General features: G+C 37.6%; 1 protein-coding gene across 8 annotated transcripts in view; it reads left to right on the plus strand.

The window, feature by feature from the left end:
• Positions 1-21,091, plus strand: part of ANKRD44 (ankyrin repeat domain 44) — a 361,909-nt gene that overhangs the window by 326,138 nt on the left and 14,680 nt on the right. For 5 of the 8 annotated variants that reach the window (XM_072813230.1, XM_072813232.1, XM_072813233.1 and 2 more), the window contains exon 28: positions 5,765-5,993. In XM_072813230.1, coding sequence (XP_072669331.1) covers positions 5,765-5,993 — 229 coding nt within the window. Of the gene's footprint in view, positions 1-2,073; positions 2,182-5,764; positions 5,994-21,091 lie in introns of those variants that run through there. The other 3 variants (XR_012025054.1, XR_012025055.1, XM_072813231.1) reach the window with 3 other exon arrangements.

A 21,091-nucleotide genomic window follows, 5' to 3' on the forward strand; every position in this document is an offset into this window, starting at 1 on the left:
ACTGAGAGGAGTCTTGAATACACATATGGACACCCTAGCCTGCATGGCCAAGCTCTGTTTATACACTCAGCCCCTTGGATACACTCAGGCCTATAGGTGTTTGCAGTGGTGGCATAAGTTACCTCAAGAGGATGGACCTAGGAAAATAACCTATGTAACCCTGCTATTAGGATCAAGACTTTTGAGTAGGGAATTTCAGCATCTTGGATATGAAAATAGTCTAATAGAAGGTTATGCAGTCAAATGTTCTACCACTGAGCTATACCCCCAAGTCTAATAGAAGGTTATGGATTACAACTGGGCACATCCCTGTCGGCCCATGAATTCCTTGCCCCATGGGGAGGAACACAACTGAAGGAGGACCAGAGCAATTGCCTTCTGGTATGGGGCACAGGTCTAAGGATATTACTGCTGGCTGGTATACTTTCCTGGCAACTGTAAGTTGAATATTAGTCCTTCAGAAAAGCAGTGACATATATGCCAAAATGCTTATTGCATTTTATTTTTAACTAATATCTACATCCAATGTGGGGCTCGAACTTATAACACTGAGATCAAGAGTTTCATGTCCTATCAGCTGAGCCAACCAGGCACTTTGATGATTGCATTTTTTGATAGTGGGAAAGAAAAAAACTGGAGACAATTTGAGTGTCATTTTGTTATATCCCTACTATGGAATAATATAAAGCTATTAAAAATAATAAATATGGTTAAGCAGTATCAGGTATGGTTTAAAAAAAGCAAGTTTCAGTGAAATGTTTATGGTTACAATCCCAACCATCAATGAAAAATCTGTATATATGCTTATAGGTGTCTAACTGCTGCATGATTGTGGACAAAGCTGTGACAGGACTTAGCCTACAATATTCAAGGAGGAAGGTGTAAGGGTGTGGTGAAATTGTAGTGGGAAATGGGAAATTGTAAATGGGAGAATGTGCCTGGCATCATCTTAAGTGAAAATATAAAATTGTTTCATATCACAAACATAGATTAGAAATTTAATGTTTATGAATAAAGGCTAGAATGTAACATAGACAAATTAAAACGTTGATTTAATTATGCAACAGAATTATGGGAAACTTTTGTTCTGAATTTAGGTCACGTTTATGTTTATTGTTTTTGCAATAAAACTTCTAAAAAGAAAAGAGGCTAGAATACATAAACGGGAACCTGGGAGGTAAATCAGCCGTTCCGTTTAGTGGTAAGTTAATACCATTCATTAGAATTAGCTCCAAGCTCCATAGTTAGAGAGAAATGAGGAAAACTTGGAGATGCTCCAGTAAAAACCACAGATATATTAAGAATTGAAGAACATATCCTTTTTGGAAGAGTAAAAGGAGCTGAACTTAAATAGTTTAAAGTTTCCATGAACTGTAAAATATGGAGATTTGAGTCAATAATTTCTCACATCCTTCCAGCTCTAACAATTTTTTTTGTTCTTAAGAGTAGATCTGTTAGTCAACAAAGTAGCTGCCAACTGCCTGCAGCAACTGAAGGAGAGAACTAGGTATTTGCATATGCAGGAAATAAACATGATTGGAGGCTGAGTGCGTCATTGATCCTTCCACCAGAAGAATTTCATCCAGAAGAGATTAAGATGTGCTCTTTCTCCTCTGAGCAAGAAAATAAATGGGATTTAGCTGCAGCATGACAAATTCCGGATCATCAAAAATTACTGGAAAAAAATGTCAAGTTAACATAGAAGTGGTTGATACGAGACTGATTGTAAAGGACCTTTACTGGAGACTTTCAAAATTAAGGTTGTCACTCATCATTAAGGGACAATGTCAGAGGGATGTCAGTTGGCAATGTGCTCCATAGTTCAGAACTCTTTCAAGCTGCATCTAAAGCTATCTCCACCAGCTTGTTGTTTCATAGAGATACTCAAAGACATTTCCTCTCTCCTTTGAACAACCCACAGCTATTATATTCAACAGCATCAAAATTCATCCTGTGTCCCCGCACTGAAAAACCAGACGGACATCCTAGGCTTCTCCTTCTCCTTTGCTTATAATTATCCAATGGGTTATGAAGTCCTGTTCCTTCTAAGACTTTTTTTTCCTCTTTTTTTAGAGTAAGCTCCGTACTGGGCGCGGAGGCCAATGTGGAGCTTGAACTCACAACCCTGAGATCAAGACCCTGAGATTTAGAGTCAGATGCTCAACCAACTGAGCCACCCAGGTACCCCTCCTTCTGTGCCTTTTTTTTTTTTTTTTTTTTTTTATGATAGTCACAGAGAGAGAGAGAGAGAGAAGCAGAGACACAAGGAGAGGGAGAAGCAGGCTCCATGCACCGGGAGCCTGACGTGGGATTCGACCCCTGGTCTCCAGGATCGCGCCCTGGACCAAAGGCAGGCGCTAAACCGCTGCACCACCCAGGGATCCCCCTCTTCTGTGCCTTTTAAGAGTCTCATGCTCTACCGACTGAGCTAGCCAGGCGGGCTCTTCTGTGCCTTTTAAATGTCTTTTGAATCAATTTCCTCATTTCCTTATACATTACTCCTGTTTCAGACCCTCATCGTAGGACACCTAGATTACTGCAGTTGGCACCCTGATAATCTCCTTGCCTACAGTCTTATCCTGCTTCAATCTTTTTAAAAAATTGCTGGAAAAATCTGTATGCTTTAAAAGTCAAGCCCTTTGGCCTGCAAAACTCACTCATCTCTTCATCTTCATTTCCCATGCCTTGTACCACTCACCCATGCTAAACTATAGATATTTTGGGAAGGACTGAAGTCCTTCTCCTCACACATATTGCCGGCTCTATATGTGTTAGTCTTCCTCCCTGGAACCACCGTCCCTTTTATGTCTATTGAACTCAACTCTCCAAACCTAGGTCAAATGTCCCTTCTTCTCGGATGTTCCCTAAAGTTTTACCTAAAACAAAAAAAAAAAGGTCAGAAATAATTGTTTCTTCCTCCATGTTTCCAAGGTGCCATGCATATGCCTGTAGCAGTGGTGATTATATCACTTATTGTAATTATTTGATTATATGTGTGATGAAGATGAAGATGAAATATCCTTGTGTCTATGCTCCTCAATCCCCATCTCCTCCCTGTCACAAGCCAAAGGACAGTTGGGGTTGGCCTAATTCTGGATCTGTTCTAAGTGGTTTAAAAACAGGCATGAGGGATCCCTGGGTGGCGCAGCGGTTTGGCGCCTGCCTTTGGCCCAGGGCGCGATCCTGGAGACCCGGGATCGAATCCCACGTCGGGCTCCCGGTGCATGGAGCCTGCTTCTCCCTCTGCCTGTGTCTCTGTGCCTCTCTCTCTCTCTGTGACTATCATAAATAAATAAAAATTAAAAAAAAAAGAACTTAAAAAAAATAAAAACAGGCATGAAAAGAGTTTGGGACTGATGTGGGAAACAATGACAGAAGAGAAATTATTAAATTTCCTTACTACCTACAGCCCATTGACAAGTCCTTGAAATAGGCAGTGACATTCCCCTAGGGATTCAACTGGCTCAATGTTAATACTTTGCTAAGGGCAACGGATAGTCTTAGCCCAACCCCCAGGATCCTGTAAGTCCTCTTTATTTTTATTTTATTTTATTTTTAGTCCTCTTTAACATATAAAGATTCCTTTAGAAATTTCCTTTATCATTAAACCCCCAAGATACACATTGGCAATCCTCCCCTAAGCGTAGGACCCACCGATATACATCTGAAGGGTCTCATGTCTAAGGTTTTATTAGATGGTAATAAATGACCTTTTCCCAACAATAGCTAGTCCTCTCAAGGTCCTGGAAACCTTGCTTCCAAAATTCCTTTGACACTTATGCTCTCCCTAACACCCTCCCAACTTGAAAGTATATAATGGGCCACTCCCCATGACCCCAGTGCAGCTCTTTCTGCCCACAGGTCCTGTCCCCATCTTTAATAAAATCACCTTTTTGGACCAAAGATGTTTCAAGAATTCTTTCTTGGCTATCAACTTCAAACCCTAATGTCTTTTCCTACATAAGGAGGATTAACATATGAGAGCCTCTGGGTAATCCAAATCTCTTAAATATGGGGAATCGAATTGGGACTTGTTTAATATTCTTTGAGAAACAAACAAATATGAAATAAATCTTTAAGTACTTCTTGGAAACTAGACTGTGTTTCCCACACAGAGATAGGCCTCAGAACCCTGGCATTTATTTTGGTCACACATAGGTCTGTTGCCTCCTTTCCTACTCCATGTCTATTTCTCCAGTACCTCAGACAGTACCTGCATGACCCGATAAATGGGTGTGTGAGTGTGTTTGGGTACGTCATATTTGGCCCCTTCCAATAAAATAGCCCAGTTTTCCAAATTAACATTAATGACCATTTCCAGATGTTGTCACTTTTCTTTTTTTTTAATTTTTTTTTTTAATTTATTTATGATAGTCACAGAGAGAGAGAGAGAGAGAGAGAGAGAGGCAGAGACACAGGCAGAGGGAGAAGCAGGCTCCATGCACCGGGAGCCCGATGTGGGATTCGATCCCGGGTCTCCAGGATCGCGCCCTGGGCCAAAGGCAGGCGCCAAACTGCTGCGCCACCCAGGGATCCCCGATGGTGTCACTTTTCTTATGCTAAAACACTAGAGGTCGTTGGGGCCAGCCCAATAGCTAAGAGGGGTGCCCACAGGTTGGAACATAAGCAGAGGGGCCTGTGCTCTGGATGGAAGGCCAAATCATAGTGGGAAAATGTGGCAGTGGTCAAGAGAATAGCTATTTATGTGAGGCCAAGAAAAAGGCAAGACAAAGGCTTAGGAGTGACATAAGCCGTGAGATCGGTGGCTAGAACAGTCCAAAGGATCATATCCAAGTTTAAGGGGCCAAATGAATGAGATATGTTCCGAGATGTGAGGAGATAGTCTTCAGAATGGGTCTTTGGGGCTGGTGCAGCTGTTTAAAGACACTAGAGGGGCGCCTGGGTGGCTCAGTCATAAGTGTCTGCCTTTGGCTCAGGTCATGATCCCAAGGTCCTGGGATGAGCCCCACATGGGGCTCTCTGCCCAGTGGGGAATCTGCTTCTCTCTCTCTTTACCCCTGCCCCTTCCTCCCCTGGATCATGCTCTCTCTCAAAAAAATAAACAAAATCTTTAAAAAATAAAGACACTAGAACACGCTATGCATCATCCTCCTCCTCCCCCACTGAGCAGTGCAGGCCACAGTACGTGGTGGGGAAAGTGCTGGTGCCCTGGCCTAACTCCCGTGTGTATCCTGGTATTGTCACGCTCCCGTGCAACACACTTGCAGGAACAAACAGTAATCACTGAAGTAAGACACAGGCTCCCTGGTTTTCCACTTTTCCAGCCAAAGGCCCTTTGTGGGACCAGTTCTTGGAATAATTTCAGTAGAAACCTTGAAGAAAATTAGATGTTCTCAGTCAATGAACTCCATTTCTACATTGGTCTTTTCTATTCTTCCAAAGTTGCCTTTCCTCTTGGGATAGGTCCCTTTAAGTTGCTATTGACTTGGTGTAGGAAACAACATAAAACTATGAGGATTATTTTTCAGATTCCTTAAAGTACTTTTTACTATTAAATTTTTTCAATATAGATAATTCTATTGTAGGATCAGCTCTTGTTGCCATTATATAAAATTGTGTCCTATGTTGTTTATTGCATATAATTATTTTGTGGGTTTCAAAGATCTAATTTTTACAAATTTAAATCAGGCACTGGTATCATGTTTCAGCAAATTTTTTTTTCCTGGATCACTCTCCATCCCCAATTTGAGAAAATTAACATAATTGCACATTTTCTTTGTCTTTTCTCTCTCTCTTTTCTAAGCAGGAACCAGGCTGTTAACCCTCCAGGATCCAAGACCATGGGTCAGCTACATCACAGGAGCCCTAAGGGAGCAGTTAGGAATCAGAATGTGCTTTATCCCAGCCGCTGAATGCAAAGGGTTACACTCCACTGGAAGCTACAAGGGCTGCAGCCACCCTGGCCGTAGAGAGAGGTTTTCTTCGCCCTACCTGGTGTGGGAGCTTCACTCTATCTTCTTACTGGGAGCAAGGTACTAGAAATTTCCCTTTCACCTAAAAATAGAAGACAAGGGCATTTGGTGTAGGGATCAGAGTGAACTAGGTAGCATTTCTAGAGCCCTTTGGAATTCTTTCAGGGAAAATGTTATAAAACAAATTATGTCTTTTATTGTTAAAATAAATTTGTATCATCAATAACTCTGCAAGGGGAGCTTTTTTTTTAAATTAAAAGTGTCAATGTTCTAAATCACTAGGTACCATGAGAACTTTGCCATGCAAAGAGAGAGGTGTCAAAAGCATGCAAAACGGTCTCTGATTATTTAATATTTTTATTTATTTATTTATTTATTCATTAATTCATTCATTCATGAGAGACACAGAAAGAGAGAGAGAGACCTAGGCAGAGGAAGAAGCAGACTCCATGCAAGGAGCCCGACTCAATCCCAGATCCCAGGATCACGCCCTGAGCCTCAACTGCTGAGCCACCCAGGCGTCCCAACAGCCTCTGATTAAATTACCTCTGTCCCCCACTTCCCACACATATTTATGATCTGCTACCTGCTGGACAAAAAGGAGAGGGGTGAGGGTAGATGGGAAGGTAGGAGAAACAATTCTAAATGTAAGCCCCAAAGATCTAGTTCAAAGGAAGGGAGAAACCATGTGTGGTGTGAAGACAAAGAGACACGTGCTTGATGGAAGTGAAGTCTATTAATGTGGGAAGGAAAGATAAATCCTGTTCTGAGTTATAAGACAGGGAAGAAGTCAGGAAATGGAAACTCAGGAATGAATGTGAAAAGAATTTGGTCATATTTTGAAATGACCTCTGGGCTGTATAAAATTAAAGCACCATACTTTGCAGACCACTACTAAGGACATGGTGTTCTGGCTTTCTCTTGTTTCATTATCTAGTTTATGTCATCTGTAAAGAATTAGCTCTAGGAACCCTATGTTGACTAATTTATACCATTCAGTTGTTCTTAAATGGATAACTAATAGGCAGTCAGGTGTGCAGATATAACGATTGCTACTTCCTTTTATTTGCTACAACTACCTGCTGCCACGAGATAGATTCTATTTGGACCTCTTCGTGTTCCTCAACCTAAGTGTGTATAATAAACAGTTTGGACACTCACCAGTTTTCTCATCAATCTTGGAAGACCCAGGTTCAGGGATTTTATGCTCTCCTACCCCCCTCCCTTATTCTTTTTCTATACCAGATTTCTCAAAACATGGTCTGCAGACCCTAGGCATCCCAGCGACCCTTTTGAGGACTTCATGTATTAAAACCTTTTTCATGATAATTCTAGATTACCTGCCTATTTCACTGATGGTACAAAAGCAAGTTTTATAGCAGATAAAATTGTCGTTGCCTTAGGACAAATGTCAGTGTGCTGGTACCAGCTATCACTGTACATACACTTGCAGTAAAAAAAAATTATGATGAAGTATAAGTTATCAATTTTATTAAACCTCGGACCTTAAAGGTATGAAAATACAGAGCACTTATGCTGCATGCTGAAGTATGGTTGGAGCACTGTTGCATTGAACTGCTAGCAGAATCCGCTGCTTTTTTGTGCAATACCATTTTTCCTTGAAAATATGACTGATGAGATGACTGTGACTACTCAGACTTGGGTATCTGGCACTGATTTTCTTGAAAATGAATGAAGTAAGCCTGTCACTTCAAGGAGAACAACTGGTGGTATTCTTTTTAAGATACCACTGACTGGTGCCCCAATGGATGGTATTTTTAAGTGAATTAGTGAATAAATATTTTTAAAATCTCTCAATGTTAATTTCCAATATGGTAAATATCAATAGATATAACCCACAAAAAAAAGCTCTTTGGGGCCCTCACTGATTTTTAAGAGTATTAAGAATAGATCCTGGTGTACCTGGCTGGCTCAGTGAGTGGAGTATGTGACTCTTCATCTTAGGGTTGTACGTTCAAACCCCACGTTGGGTGTAGAGATTACTCAGAAATAAACTCTTTAAAAAATGTCAAGAGCTCCTGAGACCAAAAGTTTGAAAATGGTTGCTCTATATAAATGCTTCCTAGTTTGTGTTATTTGGAAGTTTGACCTTTGGGATGCTCTAATTCTGTGCTATCCAACATATCCAATATGGTAGCCATTACCAACAGGTGGTTACTTACATTTATGCTAAATAAAATTAAAATTTCAGTTCCTCAGCTGCACTAGCTACATTTTATATACTCAACAATCAGATGTGGCTGGCAGATTATAGAACATTTCCAGCATCACAGAAAGCGTGCTCTAATCAGGGAGACTTGTATACACCTTACTTCTCTTGTTCACTCACTGTGTTCATTAGCATCAAAGGCTCTGCAAAATTCTGAAAAGAGGAATTTCTGTTTCATTTTGGTAAAGCATTTCTCAAGTTTATCTGAACACAGAACTTTTTCTTTCTTTTTTTTAGAACTTTATTTTTCACATGACTTCTAGTCCCATTATGTGAAACACACTGAAAAATACTCTTCTGCCTTTCTCCAATGCTTTTATTTTAACTATTTCACTGATATGAGGTTTCATTATAAGCAATTTCTTATAACTTCTGGAAGTAAGTGAATATAAACAATATATTAAATTTTAAAACCCATCGTCTAAATCTAAATTCCATTCCTTTGCTAGCTCACAACTGATATTTCCCTCTATTCAGGTATATATATTCCAGTTCAGATTATTTTTCTGATTATTTCTGAATCTTTAGTCTACATCATATCCAGTCTATGTCATGTTATAATCTTAAAGCTCTGGAGATTTTCACATTGTTAATCCAGCATAAATTAGCTTACCCTGACCAATAGAAAAGATAGATAACTGTCCTTTATAACTGTGTGTATACATATGTAAATGCAAATTGTAAATGCAAACTGTACTTGTGTGTGCACAGACAGAAAAACATACAAAAATATATAAAATTCGTTTGCTACTCTGAAAGTGGGTTTATACTATATATCTATTTTATATATTCCCTTTTTTAAGATTTATTTATTTATTTATCATAGACAGAGAGAGAGAGAGAGAGAGAGAGAGAGGCAGAGACACAGGAGGAGGGAGAAGCAGGCTCCATGCCGGGAGCCTGACTCAGAATTCGATCCCGGGACTCCAGGATCGTGCCCTGGGCCAAAGGCAGGCGCCAAACCGCTGAGCCACCCAGGGATCCCCTATATATTCCTTTTTGACTCAGTGTATTATTATAAATATTTTCCCATCTTACCATACAGTTTTTGGAAATAAGATTTTAATGCAGGAGATGCATTATGATTTAACACAGTAATGGCTGTGTATTATTCTATATCCTGAATTTACCATCATGTATTATTTAGTTTTAATCTCCTGTGCAGACATTTAGGTTGTTTCCAAATCTGATTCTTGCGAATTATCAGTGAATGTATTTGTCCACAGCTCTGACCTAGGATAAATTTCATACTTAGGATAAATACCACAAAATGGGGTTACTGTTAATTCTAGAACTGACTCTGACTCTCACCCCCTTGGCTTCCTATACCCACCCCATCTCCAAAGGGTTCATGTAGGTCAACAAGGTGAGACATTTCAGCTACCAACCCACAGAGGAGAGAGGCACTGAGTCTCTTGCTAGCTTTGGTAAATGAGATCATAATCTCCTATCGTTTCCAGCTTCCCTCTGCTCAGCAAAGACAAGGTTGAGATTTTTTTCTTCAAGAATTTTCATTAAAAAATAAGAGTAAAGCAAAACTATATTTATGAAATGTACCTTTTTGCAGCTAATGTAACTGCTGGTCAAAGATTACCCTTCAAGGTGCTCAGTCCCCAGCCTTTTCCTCACATCCTCCCTGACTAGGTTAGATGTGATAGTTGCCTGGACTCTCCCAGAACTGTGTTCTTGGTCTTCTCTGCAGCAGTCACCTTCAGGTTTGTACTCACCCCATTTTATCATTCCTGGGGCACCCTGCACTAACCTGAAAGCAGCACTTTCCTGCTCAATTACACCCATTGGTTTCCTTTTCTCTGTTTTCATCAGGCTAAACTGTGATCTTCTTGAAGGCAGAGACTGTTATTTCATTACCATAGCCACAGTGATTAGCATAGTGCAGAACTGAGGGGACTTAGAGTAAATATTGGGCGAATGCCAGCACACAAGTAGGAACTAATGCATATGGATTCATGCATGCATGAGTGAATGAGCAGTTCATAAGGAGACATGGGGAATGCATTTTTCAATCTCTAGGGTCTGAAAGGAGCATCTTCCTGCCTCAGGGTGATTACCTTTTGCATCCAGATGAGCAGTTTATCTGTAACATGTAGGTACTTAGAAGACAGGTGTTCATAATTCGGAGAATATCTGGATCTAGGAGGAACACCCTGAAAACTAAATAGGCATATTCCTTTTTTCCTGTCTTAGGACTAAACTCAGTTATGAAAAGTAAAGAGAATATAAAATAAATGCATGAGGCAAGGCCTTCATCACCATATCTTTTTGAAGCAGGAGACACATTCTCAAGTTTCACCAGTCAATGTGTGGATACACAGTGTGGGGAGCAGGTAGGGAAACAGGCACACTTAGTCATCGTCAGTGGAAGTGTAAATTGATGCAAACATTTTTAAGGTAATTTGAGAGATAATTTATCAAAATTCTAAATGCATATACCATTTTGACCAAGCAATCTATCTCCAGGAATTTACCTCCCAAAATGCTTGCATAAGTACATCAATATGAACGAATAAGGATGTTAGCTGTGGCACTATTTGTAATCATCAAAAATTGGAAATAATCCAAATGTCCATCAATAGGGGATTGGATAAATAAATAATGTTACATCCACATAGTAGAATATATGATATATTCTTACCCTTAAAAAGAAGATAGCCCTTTATTTACTGACATGCAAAGATATCCAATTTAAATTATTTAGTGATGAAAGCCAAACTGTAGAACAGTTTAGGTAGTATGATTTCATAATCTAGAAAGAAGATATATCTGCATAGGAGAGAGACAAGAAGGATGTACTGCAAATTTAAGAATGCCTACCTCTTTAAAAAAAAAAACAAAACAAAAAAAACAATGCCTACCTCTGATAAGTGGGAATTGCGGTAGGAGAGAAAGACATCCTCTTTTTAGAATTATTTTGTAAATTTACTTCTGTGTTTTAAAAAATTATTTATAGGGATCCCTGGGTGGCGCAGCGGTTTGGCGCCTGCCTTTGGCCCAGGGCGCGATCCTGGAGACCCGGGATCGAATCCCACGTCGGGCTCCCGGTGCATGGAGCCTGCTTCTCCCTCTGCCTGTGTCTCTGCCTCTCTCTCTCTCTGTGACTATCATAAATAAATAAAAAAAAAATTAAAAAAAAAATAAAAAAAAAATAAATAAATAAAAAATTATTTATAAAAATACATATTACTTTTATGTAAACATTTGTAAAGTAAAAGCAGTAATTAATTGCTACTTTTTCAAGTCTTAGGCTGAAAACTTACCTATTCCTGGGTCCTAGAAAACTAATAATTATAAATCTTCCCTTTTGAGGTAATTTAAATGGTGGAAAGAACAAGACCAAGCAAAATACCAGAAATTTCAAAATTGGAGCTACCTGATGCACACTCCAGCAATAAATAATATCTAGTGTCAGGTGTTTTGCATGCTACATCATAGCCCCATGTTGGATTCTCTTTTAGAGTAGTTTAGAAACTTTTGAATAAAACCATTCTTAAAACATGCAAGGTGACAGTAAATACCCACGAAACAAGTCAGACCTGGGATTGATTGAATTTTATTTTAATTTATTCATAGTATTCCCAGGGCTGACCCCTCGGTAACAGTTCTGATTGGTCTGATTGGTTTTTGTTTGGTTGGTTGGTTTTATTTTATCTTGTTTTTTGTTTTTTGGTTTTTTGGTTTTTTTTTTTTTTTTTTGTCCTTAGAGGTTGTCATGCATTCTCCTTGACAACATGATTTCTCAGTATTTCAGGGCTGAATCTTTTCCTGACCACATTTCCCACTTTGCTTTGGATCTCCTAGAGGTAACCATACCAAACTCCTATCAATTTCTACAAGAATTGGTTGCCACTCTCAACCTAGTAACACACCTAGCTCCATCTAGGTGAATTGTTTACTGAAAGAGCCATGTGCTTTTTTTGCTCTGGCAAAATCTTTAAGTGGTTACATCTTATATGCTAGATTGCTGGCCAAGCATTTAAATTATGCTTCATAACTTAACAGGCCATTTCAGCTGGGATCCAGACACTCCCAATATAAACACAACCACCAACACCTAGAAAGTGTTTGCTCCTATTGATGTCCCTGGGTGCTATAGTTCAGTAACTAGGTTTGAGGAAGGCAAGAGGGATGATGAAGATGATGAATGAAAATGACACTGAACTTCTAGGACTGGTTTTGAGCCCTAAGAGCTACAGAAAATCTTTTTCATGAAGAAGCAGCCCTGATTTAGAACCCAGATGCCAAAGAGGAGCACGGAATTGAGGGGGTCCATTTTTTCCACCTCCTCATGGAATCCAGCATTGTTCCTATGCATAAGATTGGAGGCTTTGGGAACAATGAGAGATAGCATTCCCTGTATATTCTTGTTCAAGTGCTTCACAGGGGACTTCCTCAGCAGAGACAGTGATAAAAATTTCATCCAGCTACTTGCCAGCAATGAATGTTGGCAAATGATAACTGGAGCTTTTTTCAGGAAAAATGCTGTGAATGCCCCAAGAGGGCCAGGACAGAGTTATTTGTAAGACTCTGCTATATCTACCCCCTTACACAGAAGGCACTCAGTACATATTAACTGAATGAATGAATGGTACCATATAGTGATGAAAGCTGAAAGGTTGTTTTGTGAATATGGGGAAGGCACTTGTTTGGGGATTCCTAGAAATAACCAGGATCATTTGGGAAAAAATAGCTCCTATTTAAAAATGATAGAATTTGGATCCATGGTATGAATAGCTATAGTATGATCTTCAGGCTGGTAAACATAGGTGAATATTGGGTTAGGAATATTTTCTGAACCACAACTGATGAAACAACTTTTATTAAACAGATGATTATAAGGTTTTTTTTTTTTTCAGGAATAATATCATTTCTAAAATTGGGCTGTATCCATGGTAGTGGTCCTGATTAGATTTTCTATAGGCAGTAGGATCTGTGACTGCAAACTGAAATTATTCTTTTAGAAACGTAAATATGCTTAAGGGACAGAAGTTCTGTGGACACAATAGAGCACACTGCATGTTTTTGTCCTCTCTCTGGATTAGTTGACACCAAAGCCAAATGCAGGACTACTTGTGACTATGAGTGCTTAGATATAAAGTCTTGGATGAGTCATGGCATGGCATCTGTTAAACTATAACAAGCTCCCTTCTAGTTCTCAGACCTGATTTATCACAGAGCTTTCTGTTTGCAATTTGAAATTTATTTCCAGACCAGGTCTCGGATGAGGAGAAGGAAGGAAAGAAAGGTAAATCTGTTTGGCTTCTAAGGTTAGGCAGTTTGGCAGCTTGGCTTATATAACCTCTAACTTCTCCTAATTAGAGATTTTCAGAGTACCTGGCTCTCTCCAGGATGACAATTTACTACAGAATCTGGTTTCGAGCCTCCTTATGAGAAGTCAATTTGAAGTCTTTTTTTTTTTTTTTCAATTTGAAGTCTTAACCAACAAAAACAACAAAACCTTTGTCTCTATGAGACAAGTTATCCTCCATTGTTTGCCAGACTCATTGTAAGGTTGAAGTTTTAACTTGACTTAATTTTAAACTCATTCATCTTAATTAATGTACACCTTATTCAATCACATCCATTCTCCTGCAAATAGGTCAAACTTCCATAAGACTTCAGAGGCAAGGCAGTCATAAAGGAGATGTTTTTCCCTCTAATGGGTATCAGAAGGTGACTCTTTTAACATTATTTTCCAGATAAAGTTTTTTAAAATAGTTAAACTTTGTTACTCTCTTAGGATCTGGTAATGACCACTATATTGAATTCAAATTAACGTTCCACTGAATATTGGTAGTGATAAACTAATCATATATCTTTTATAATAAAATGGAAGGCAAAGGGAAATTTCAGCTAGTATTAAAAACCCTGGAAGCTCCATTTATTTCTATATAGAATTTCAGGATTGTATGCAGGAGAGTGAATATGCCCTTGATTCAATTTTATGGGCTTGTCTCCATCTTCTGAAACTTTATCCCCTTCCATACCTTTGATTACAGTATACAGCCTGTCTGAAGCTGAATTCAGTAGCTTTCCTTCCAAACCTATTCATCTTTCTCTACTTCTAGTATTAGTAAGTGGTACTGTCATCCATTCAGTCCCCTAAGTGAGATATCTAATAATCTTGCTATAGCAATCTTTTTTCTTAAAAAAAAAAAAAGCTTTATTGAGATATAATTCACATAATATAAAATTCATGTATTTAAAGTATACAATTCAGTGATTTTTAGTATAATCATAAAATAAGTGAAACTGGTCTTTCATTTTCCTTTTGTGTGATTTTTGTCAGGTTTGATATTAATATTATACTCAATTCTTGGAAGATTCATCATCCCCATATCCTATGGTGGTTCCAAAATGCAAAATCCATGGATAAGTATCACTGGCAGTTGGTGCACAAGAAGAGGGCCCCACACTCTGCGTCCCACACTCTGTAGAACTAAGGTAGAGCTGAAAAATCTGATATTTAAAAAAAAATTCACAGGGGAATTCTATCACTGTAGAAGATGAGATTGCACATTTAAAAATAATATATATTTACAAAGTACATTTCCAAGGATATAAGAGTTTTGCATAATAAGAAAGTTAATATGACTCATTGTATTAATAAAGGTAGGGAGAAAAATCAGATTATTGCCTTCATAAATGCCAAAATAGGCATTAATAAAATTTAACATTCATTCGTATTAAAAATATTTAATTAACTAGGAATTGAGGGATACCTCAGCCCATTAGCCAGCTTCTTATTTAATGAGAAAACATTACTAAAAGTAGAAAAAGACAAAGATGACCATCATGTCCATTACTATTTATCATTGGAAACAGAGGTATTAGCCAATGCAATTAAATAAGAGAAAGCATTTAATCACACAAGAATTGGAAGGAAGAAATAAAAAACTACCTCTTTTTTGCAGGTTCCTTTATTATATATCTGAAAAACAAAAATAAATAGAAAAATTAAAAATATTATAAGAGAATTCAGTAAAGATGTAGCATATAAAATTAATAAAATAAGTCAATAACTTCATGTAAACAAACAAGTATAAAGAAGAAATAATGGAAGAGCAACCCTATTTCAAAGAGCAAATATATAATGTTGGGGCATAATTTAATAAGAAATAGGTAAAATCTACATTAGAAAAGTGATGAAACACTCCTGATGGCACAAAAATAGATTTGAAAAAATATAAAAGATACATTATATTCATGGATAGGAAGACTTACACCATAAAGATATACATTTTCCGTAACTTAATTTGTAAATTTAATAAAATTACCATCAGATTTTTTTTCTGAATCCAGATGAGTTAACTATAAAGTTTATCGGAAAGTACAAGTCAAAATAGTAGTCAGTAAAGCCCCAAGAAAAGAACTGAGGATGGAAAAAGTACTACTAAATAATAAAATGTACTATAAATCCGCATAATTGGAACAATGTTGTATTGGTAAATGATTAGATAGAAAGACCATGAAAATGAGAAGCAAATCCAGAAATAGATGCAAGTGAAGATAGAAAATTAATAAATGATTTAACTTGTATGTCAAATCAATCCAGCTCTTATTTGGATCCTAATCCAAACAAATCAAGGTAAAATACATTGAGGGAGTAAGAAAAGAAAATGTTTGGCCTAATTACTTGACAGTTGGTATCTCAATTTCTGGAGTAAGAGACTGTAAATATCTCTACTCTGGATTTCCTAGCCAAAATAGGCTTATAATTGTCTTACATCATGATGGTGAGTTGGTTTTGAAACATACTATAAAAGACATAGTCATACTTCTTTGAAGTAAAGTTAAAAAATGACTATGAAAAATACTTCCTGGGTCACTGTCTGTGAAGCACCTACCTTCGGTTCAGGTCATGACCCCAGGGTCCTGGGATTGAGTCTCATGTTGGGATCTGCTCAGCAGAGAGCCTGCTTCTCCCTCTGCCTCTGTGCTCTCACTCTCTCTCTCAAATAAATAAATAAAATCTTAAAAAAATACTTCCTTTTCAAGTTGTGTTCATTAAAATTAAGAGGTAGGAAAGGAACCATTTGTATATGATTAACAGATTGTCAATATTTTCCATTGTTTCTATAAGTTAAATATACTTTAATGTGCACGACAGCCATTGCTACTTCTACTCCTGACCTTATATTTCAGAGCAAAATTACAGCCTGTGGGACTCATAAGTGCTGTGTCCTCCAGCACCTACAGTGCTATCAGTGACACTGTGGTCCCAATTACCAAAATCCTCACTCGGCAGGTGTATATTGCTACCCTTCCAGAAGTTCCATTACTACCCTGTCCACCACCATAGATATATTTTCTTTGCCTCCCACTTCCCAGAGAATTAGCTGAAAGTTCCACTATAGAGATTAGGAGAGAAGAGGGATGGTCACTGCTGGGATTTTGGAATAAGGTAAAATGGCAGATAATTAGATATATTTTTTATAGTCTCAGAATTTGTAACACAGTTTCGTATAGAAACCGTGTGATTAAATGCATTAGGAATTATAATATTTTGTGTTCTACATTTCATATGTAATTAAAAGCTAGTGAGCCTCCTTAAAGAAACTAGAAACAGAAATTTACTGTGTAGTCTGAATTCCAAAAGCCCTGAAAGCAAATTTTGCTCCAAAAGTTCACTTGTAAATTGGGGACTTTGTGTTCATCAAATCAAAAGGAAAGAGTAGATGAAATAAAGCACATACCTGATGATATATAATTAGAAAAACAACTCTTAAGAATAATTGCCAGGGCAGGGGAAACACTTCACTGTATACATTTTATACTCTTTGAATTTTGTATCACATGCATTGTGATAATTATTGCCCTAGTAAGATTTTTTAATTTAAAAATTATTAAAAGTCACTGCCACCAAATTACCTATTTCAGACATTTCTGTAAAGTGCAAGTGACTATACACTGTTTCTTTACGTTCTAGTGTCTTTCTTTGTTCTGTTGAACTTGGTGGTACTTGGTTATGGTGCTGATAAACCTCAAATAAGCTACCATTGCTGTAGAATTCTTCTACACTCTGGCTACCGATCCCAGTAAAAATAACTATAACATTGTGAGGGTAACTTGTTTTGCCTTAACTATTAATGGCTATTTTTAGTAGGAGCATTTATTTCCTCTCCTGGAGTTTTCTTCTAGTTGAAGAGGGGTCAATTAACATAATCCTCCGACTCTTCTCTATCCCCATACTCTACCCTAGGAAAGAGAAGGGACCTATCTGGTCATGAATTTAGGAGCAGAAATTGGGCAATCAGAGCCCCAACCTTCTTCCTTGCTTCCTCTTTGGGGCCAGAGGGCCACAGGAACAGTGTTACATGTAGGCCCACCAGTGGTGTCCATGCCTGAGTAGGTCAATCTAATTCTGGAGTTTAATATTGATCCCAGACACAATGAGCCACCTGGTTGTCAATATGGCAGATGTTCATGGTGTTTCATTGTGATTTCATCTTACATTTCCCAGAGTACTAAAAAGTTGAGGATTTTTATATATATTTGCATTCCATTTGGGTTCTCATTTCTTATATTGAGTTTCTTTTTCATCAACAAGCATCATATATCATCATTCCATTTTACTTAGATGTTATTTAAGGTCTTTCAATTTCTTGATTTTCCCATAAAGGACTTGCACGTCTGTTATCAAGATTTACTCCTAGGAACTGGGAACCCTGTTACACTGTTGGTGGGAATACAAACTGGTGCAGCCACTCTGGAAACCAGTACAGAGGTTCCTCCAAAAGCTAAAATTAAAGCTACCCTATGACCCAGCAATTGCACTAGTAGGTATTTATCCAAAGGATACAAACATAGTGATTCCAAGAGGCACATACACCCCAATGTTTATAGTAGTGATGTCCACAATAGCCAAAACATAGAAAGAGTCCAGATGTCCATAGACAGATAAATGGATAAAGATGTGGTATTAGAGATCCCTGGGTGGCGCAGCGGTTTGGCGCCTGCCTTTGGCCCAGGGCGCGATCCTGGAGACCCGGGATCGAATCCCACATCAGGCTCCCGGTGCATGGAGCCTGCTTCTCCCTCTGCCTGTGTCTCTGCCTCTCTCTCTCTCTCTGTGACTATCATAAATAAATAAATAAATAAATAAATATTTTAAAAAAGATCACCTTTAAAAAAAAAGATGTGGAAAAAAAAAAAAAAAAAAAGATGTGGTATTATATATATATATATATATAGTGAAATAAGTCAATCAGAGAAAGAAATAGCATATGATTTCACTAATATGTGGAATTTAAGAAACAAAACAGATGAATATAGGGGAAAGGAAGGAAAAATAAGGTGAAAACAGAAGGAGATAAACTGTAAGAGACAACTATAGGAAATTGAGGATTGCTGGAGGTGGGTGGGGGGTGGGTAACTGGGTGATGGGCATTAAGGAGGGCACTTGATACAATGAGCACTAGGTGTTACCTGCAATTAATGAATCACTATATTCTACCTCTGAAACTAACAATACATCATATGTTAATCAAACTGAATTTTAAAAAATAAATAAAAACTAAAGAAAAGATTTACTTCTAAGTATTTAGGTATTTTGTTTTGTTGCTATTGTAAATGGTACTTTTTAAATTACTTTTTCTAACTTCTTTCTGGCATTTAGAAATGCGATTCACTTTTATTTGTCAATTTTTAAATCCAGAAAACTTATTAAGTCCAATAGTTTGTCTAGAGATCTTTTAAGTTATTCCATATAAGAAATTGTATTTTCTTCATATGAGAGTTTTGCTTTTTCCTTTTTGATGTTTATGCCATTTCTTTTTTTTCTTTTCATATTTACTTCTTTTTCAGGGGGTGGGAGAGTATGAATTTATTTATTTTCTTCCAAGATTTTTTAAAATCCCAGTTATTTAACATATAGTGTAATACCAGTTTTAGGTGTAAAGTTCAGTGATTCAACACTTCCATGCAACACTGGCAGCTCATCACGACAAGTGCACTCCTTAATCCCCACCACCATTTCACCCATCCCCTCATCCACCTCCCCTTTGGTAACCATCAGTTTGCTCTCTATAGTTAAGTCTATTTCTTGCTTTTCCTCTCTCTCCTCCCCCCCACCCATGTTCATTTGTTTTGTTTCTTAAAGTCCACATATGAGTAAAATCATATGGTATTTGTCTTTCTCTGACATATTTCACTTAGCACAACACTTTCTAGCTCCATTCATGTCATTGCAAATGTCTTTCTTTCTTTTTATTCTTACCACACTGGCTAAGATCTCTGGTTCAATATTGAATAGTTATGATAGTGAATATCTTTGTCTATAAAATAGACAATATAATAAAAATCATGGTAATGGATATCTTTGTTCCCAATCTTACAAGGAACGTGTTCGACATTTTGGCATTAATTATAGCGTGTATATATCTCTAAGCAATGATATTATGCATATAATAAGATACATATAATAAGATATTAAATCAAACTTTTATTTCTTTTCTTGTGAAAAAATTTAGATTTAGCCAGCTGGACTCAGTTTAGATGATCCCAATTTTGCTGGCAACATCCAAAGCATCATAGTCCAGAGCCAGTCAAACACGCCTTCTTATCTCCATCAGGCCTGATCAGGGTATTGACTTTGGCCATATCAATGTCATAGAGCTTCATCATATCCTGCTTGATCTGATGCTTGTTGGCCTTGACATCCACAGTAAAAACAAGTTTGTTGTTGTCTTCTATTTTCTTTATGGTTGACTCAGTAGTCAGCGGGATCTTGATGATGGCTTAGTGGTCCCTCTTGTTTCTCCTGGGGACACTCTTTTGAGGATATTGAGGGGGCCTTTGGAGATGCAGTCTCTTGGACCCTCAGGATGTAGGTGATGTCCAGATCTTTTTTGTGTGACTATGGATGCCTTTCAGCACAGCTTTCTTGGCCTTCAAAACTTTTGCTTTGGCTTCGGCTTTGGGAGGAGCAGAGGCTTACTTCTTCACCTTAGTTGCCATCTTCATGGAAAGAATTTCTGAGGCTCATTTCCAAAGGCTTATAGAGCCAAGTCTCCTTAATCTTTCATTTCTAAAAAAAAAAAAAAAAAAAAAACCCTAATAACATCATTTATACATTGATAGATTTATGGTTATTGTTGTTCAGGATTTTTGAATCTATATCCATGGATGAGCTTGATCTGGAATTTTTCTTTTTTTTTTTTTTCCCAGATCTCATATCAATAGGTATTTTGACATCATAAAATGAGGTGAAGAGTTTTATTTCTATTCCCTGAAAATAGTCTAAGGGTTGAAATTATTCTGTTTAAGTCATCATTATCATGACTGCCTTTTTATCTGCTTTATCTATCAGTTATTGAAGTAGTTATGATACTCTTTCACAAAAATTGGATTTTTTCCACTTAATCATTGAGTTTAATGTGTTTTACATATATAGCAAGTATCGCCACATGTGGCTTTATTCTTACTTTGTTATATTGTGCTTTCTATTTATTCCACTTGAATATTTGCTAAACTATGCCTATAAAAATTTGGAGACACAGCACTTTTTGAGAGAGAAGGGGGAGGGGAAGGGCAAAGAGAATCCCAAGCAGGCCCCACACCTGGCATGGAGGCCAATGTGGGCCTCAATCTCATGACCTAAGCTAAAGTCAAGAGTCAATTGCTTAACTGACTGAGCCACCCAGGTGCCCCAGCACTTCTCTTTTTGAAACAGTTCTTAAATTCAGTTCTTAAATTCTGGATATAATCAGTTTTCCCCCTTTCTTCTTGAGTCAATTTTGTAAGTTATATTCTCTAGGAATTCATCTACTTCATACAAGTTTTCAAGTTTACTGTGTAGTTATTCTCACATGAAAACCTAATATTTATTGAGGTTATATTAATATACTTTTGTGTTCTAGATACTATTTTTTAAGTTTAACAGCTTTTTTGAGATATAATTAACAGACAATAA

Source organism: Canis lupus, chromosome 36 (genome assembly GCF_048164855.1).
Source record: "Canis lupus baileyi chromosome 36, mCanLup2.hap1, whole genome shotgun sequence".
Taxonomy (NCBI): Eukaryota; Metazoa; Chordata; class Mammalia; order Carnivora; family Canidae; genus Canis; species Canis lupus.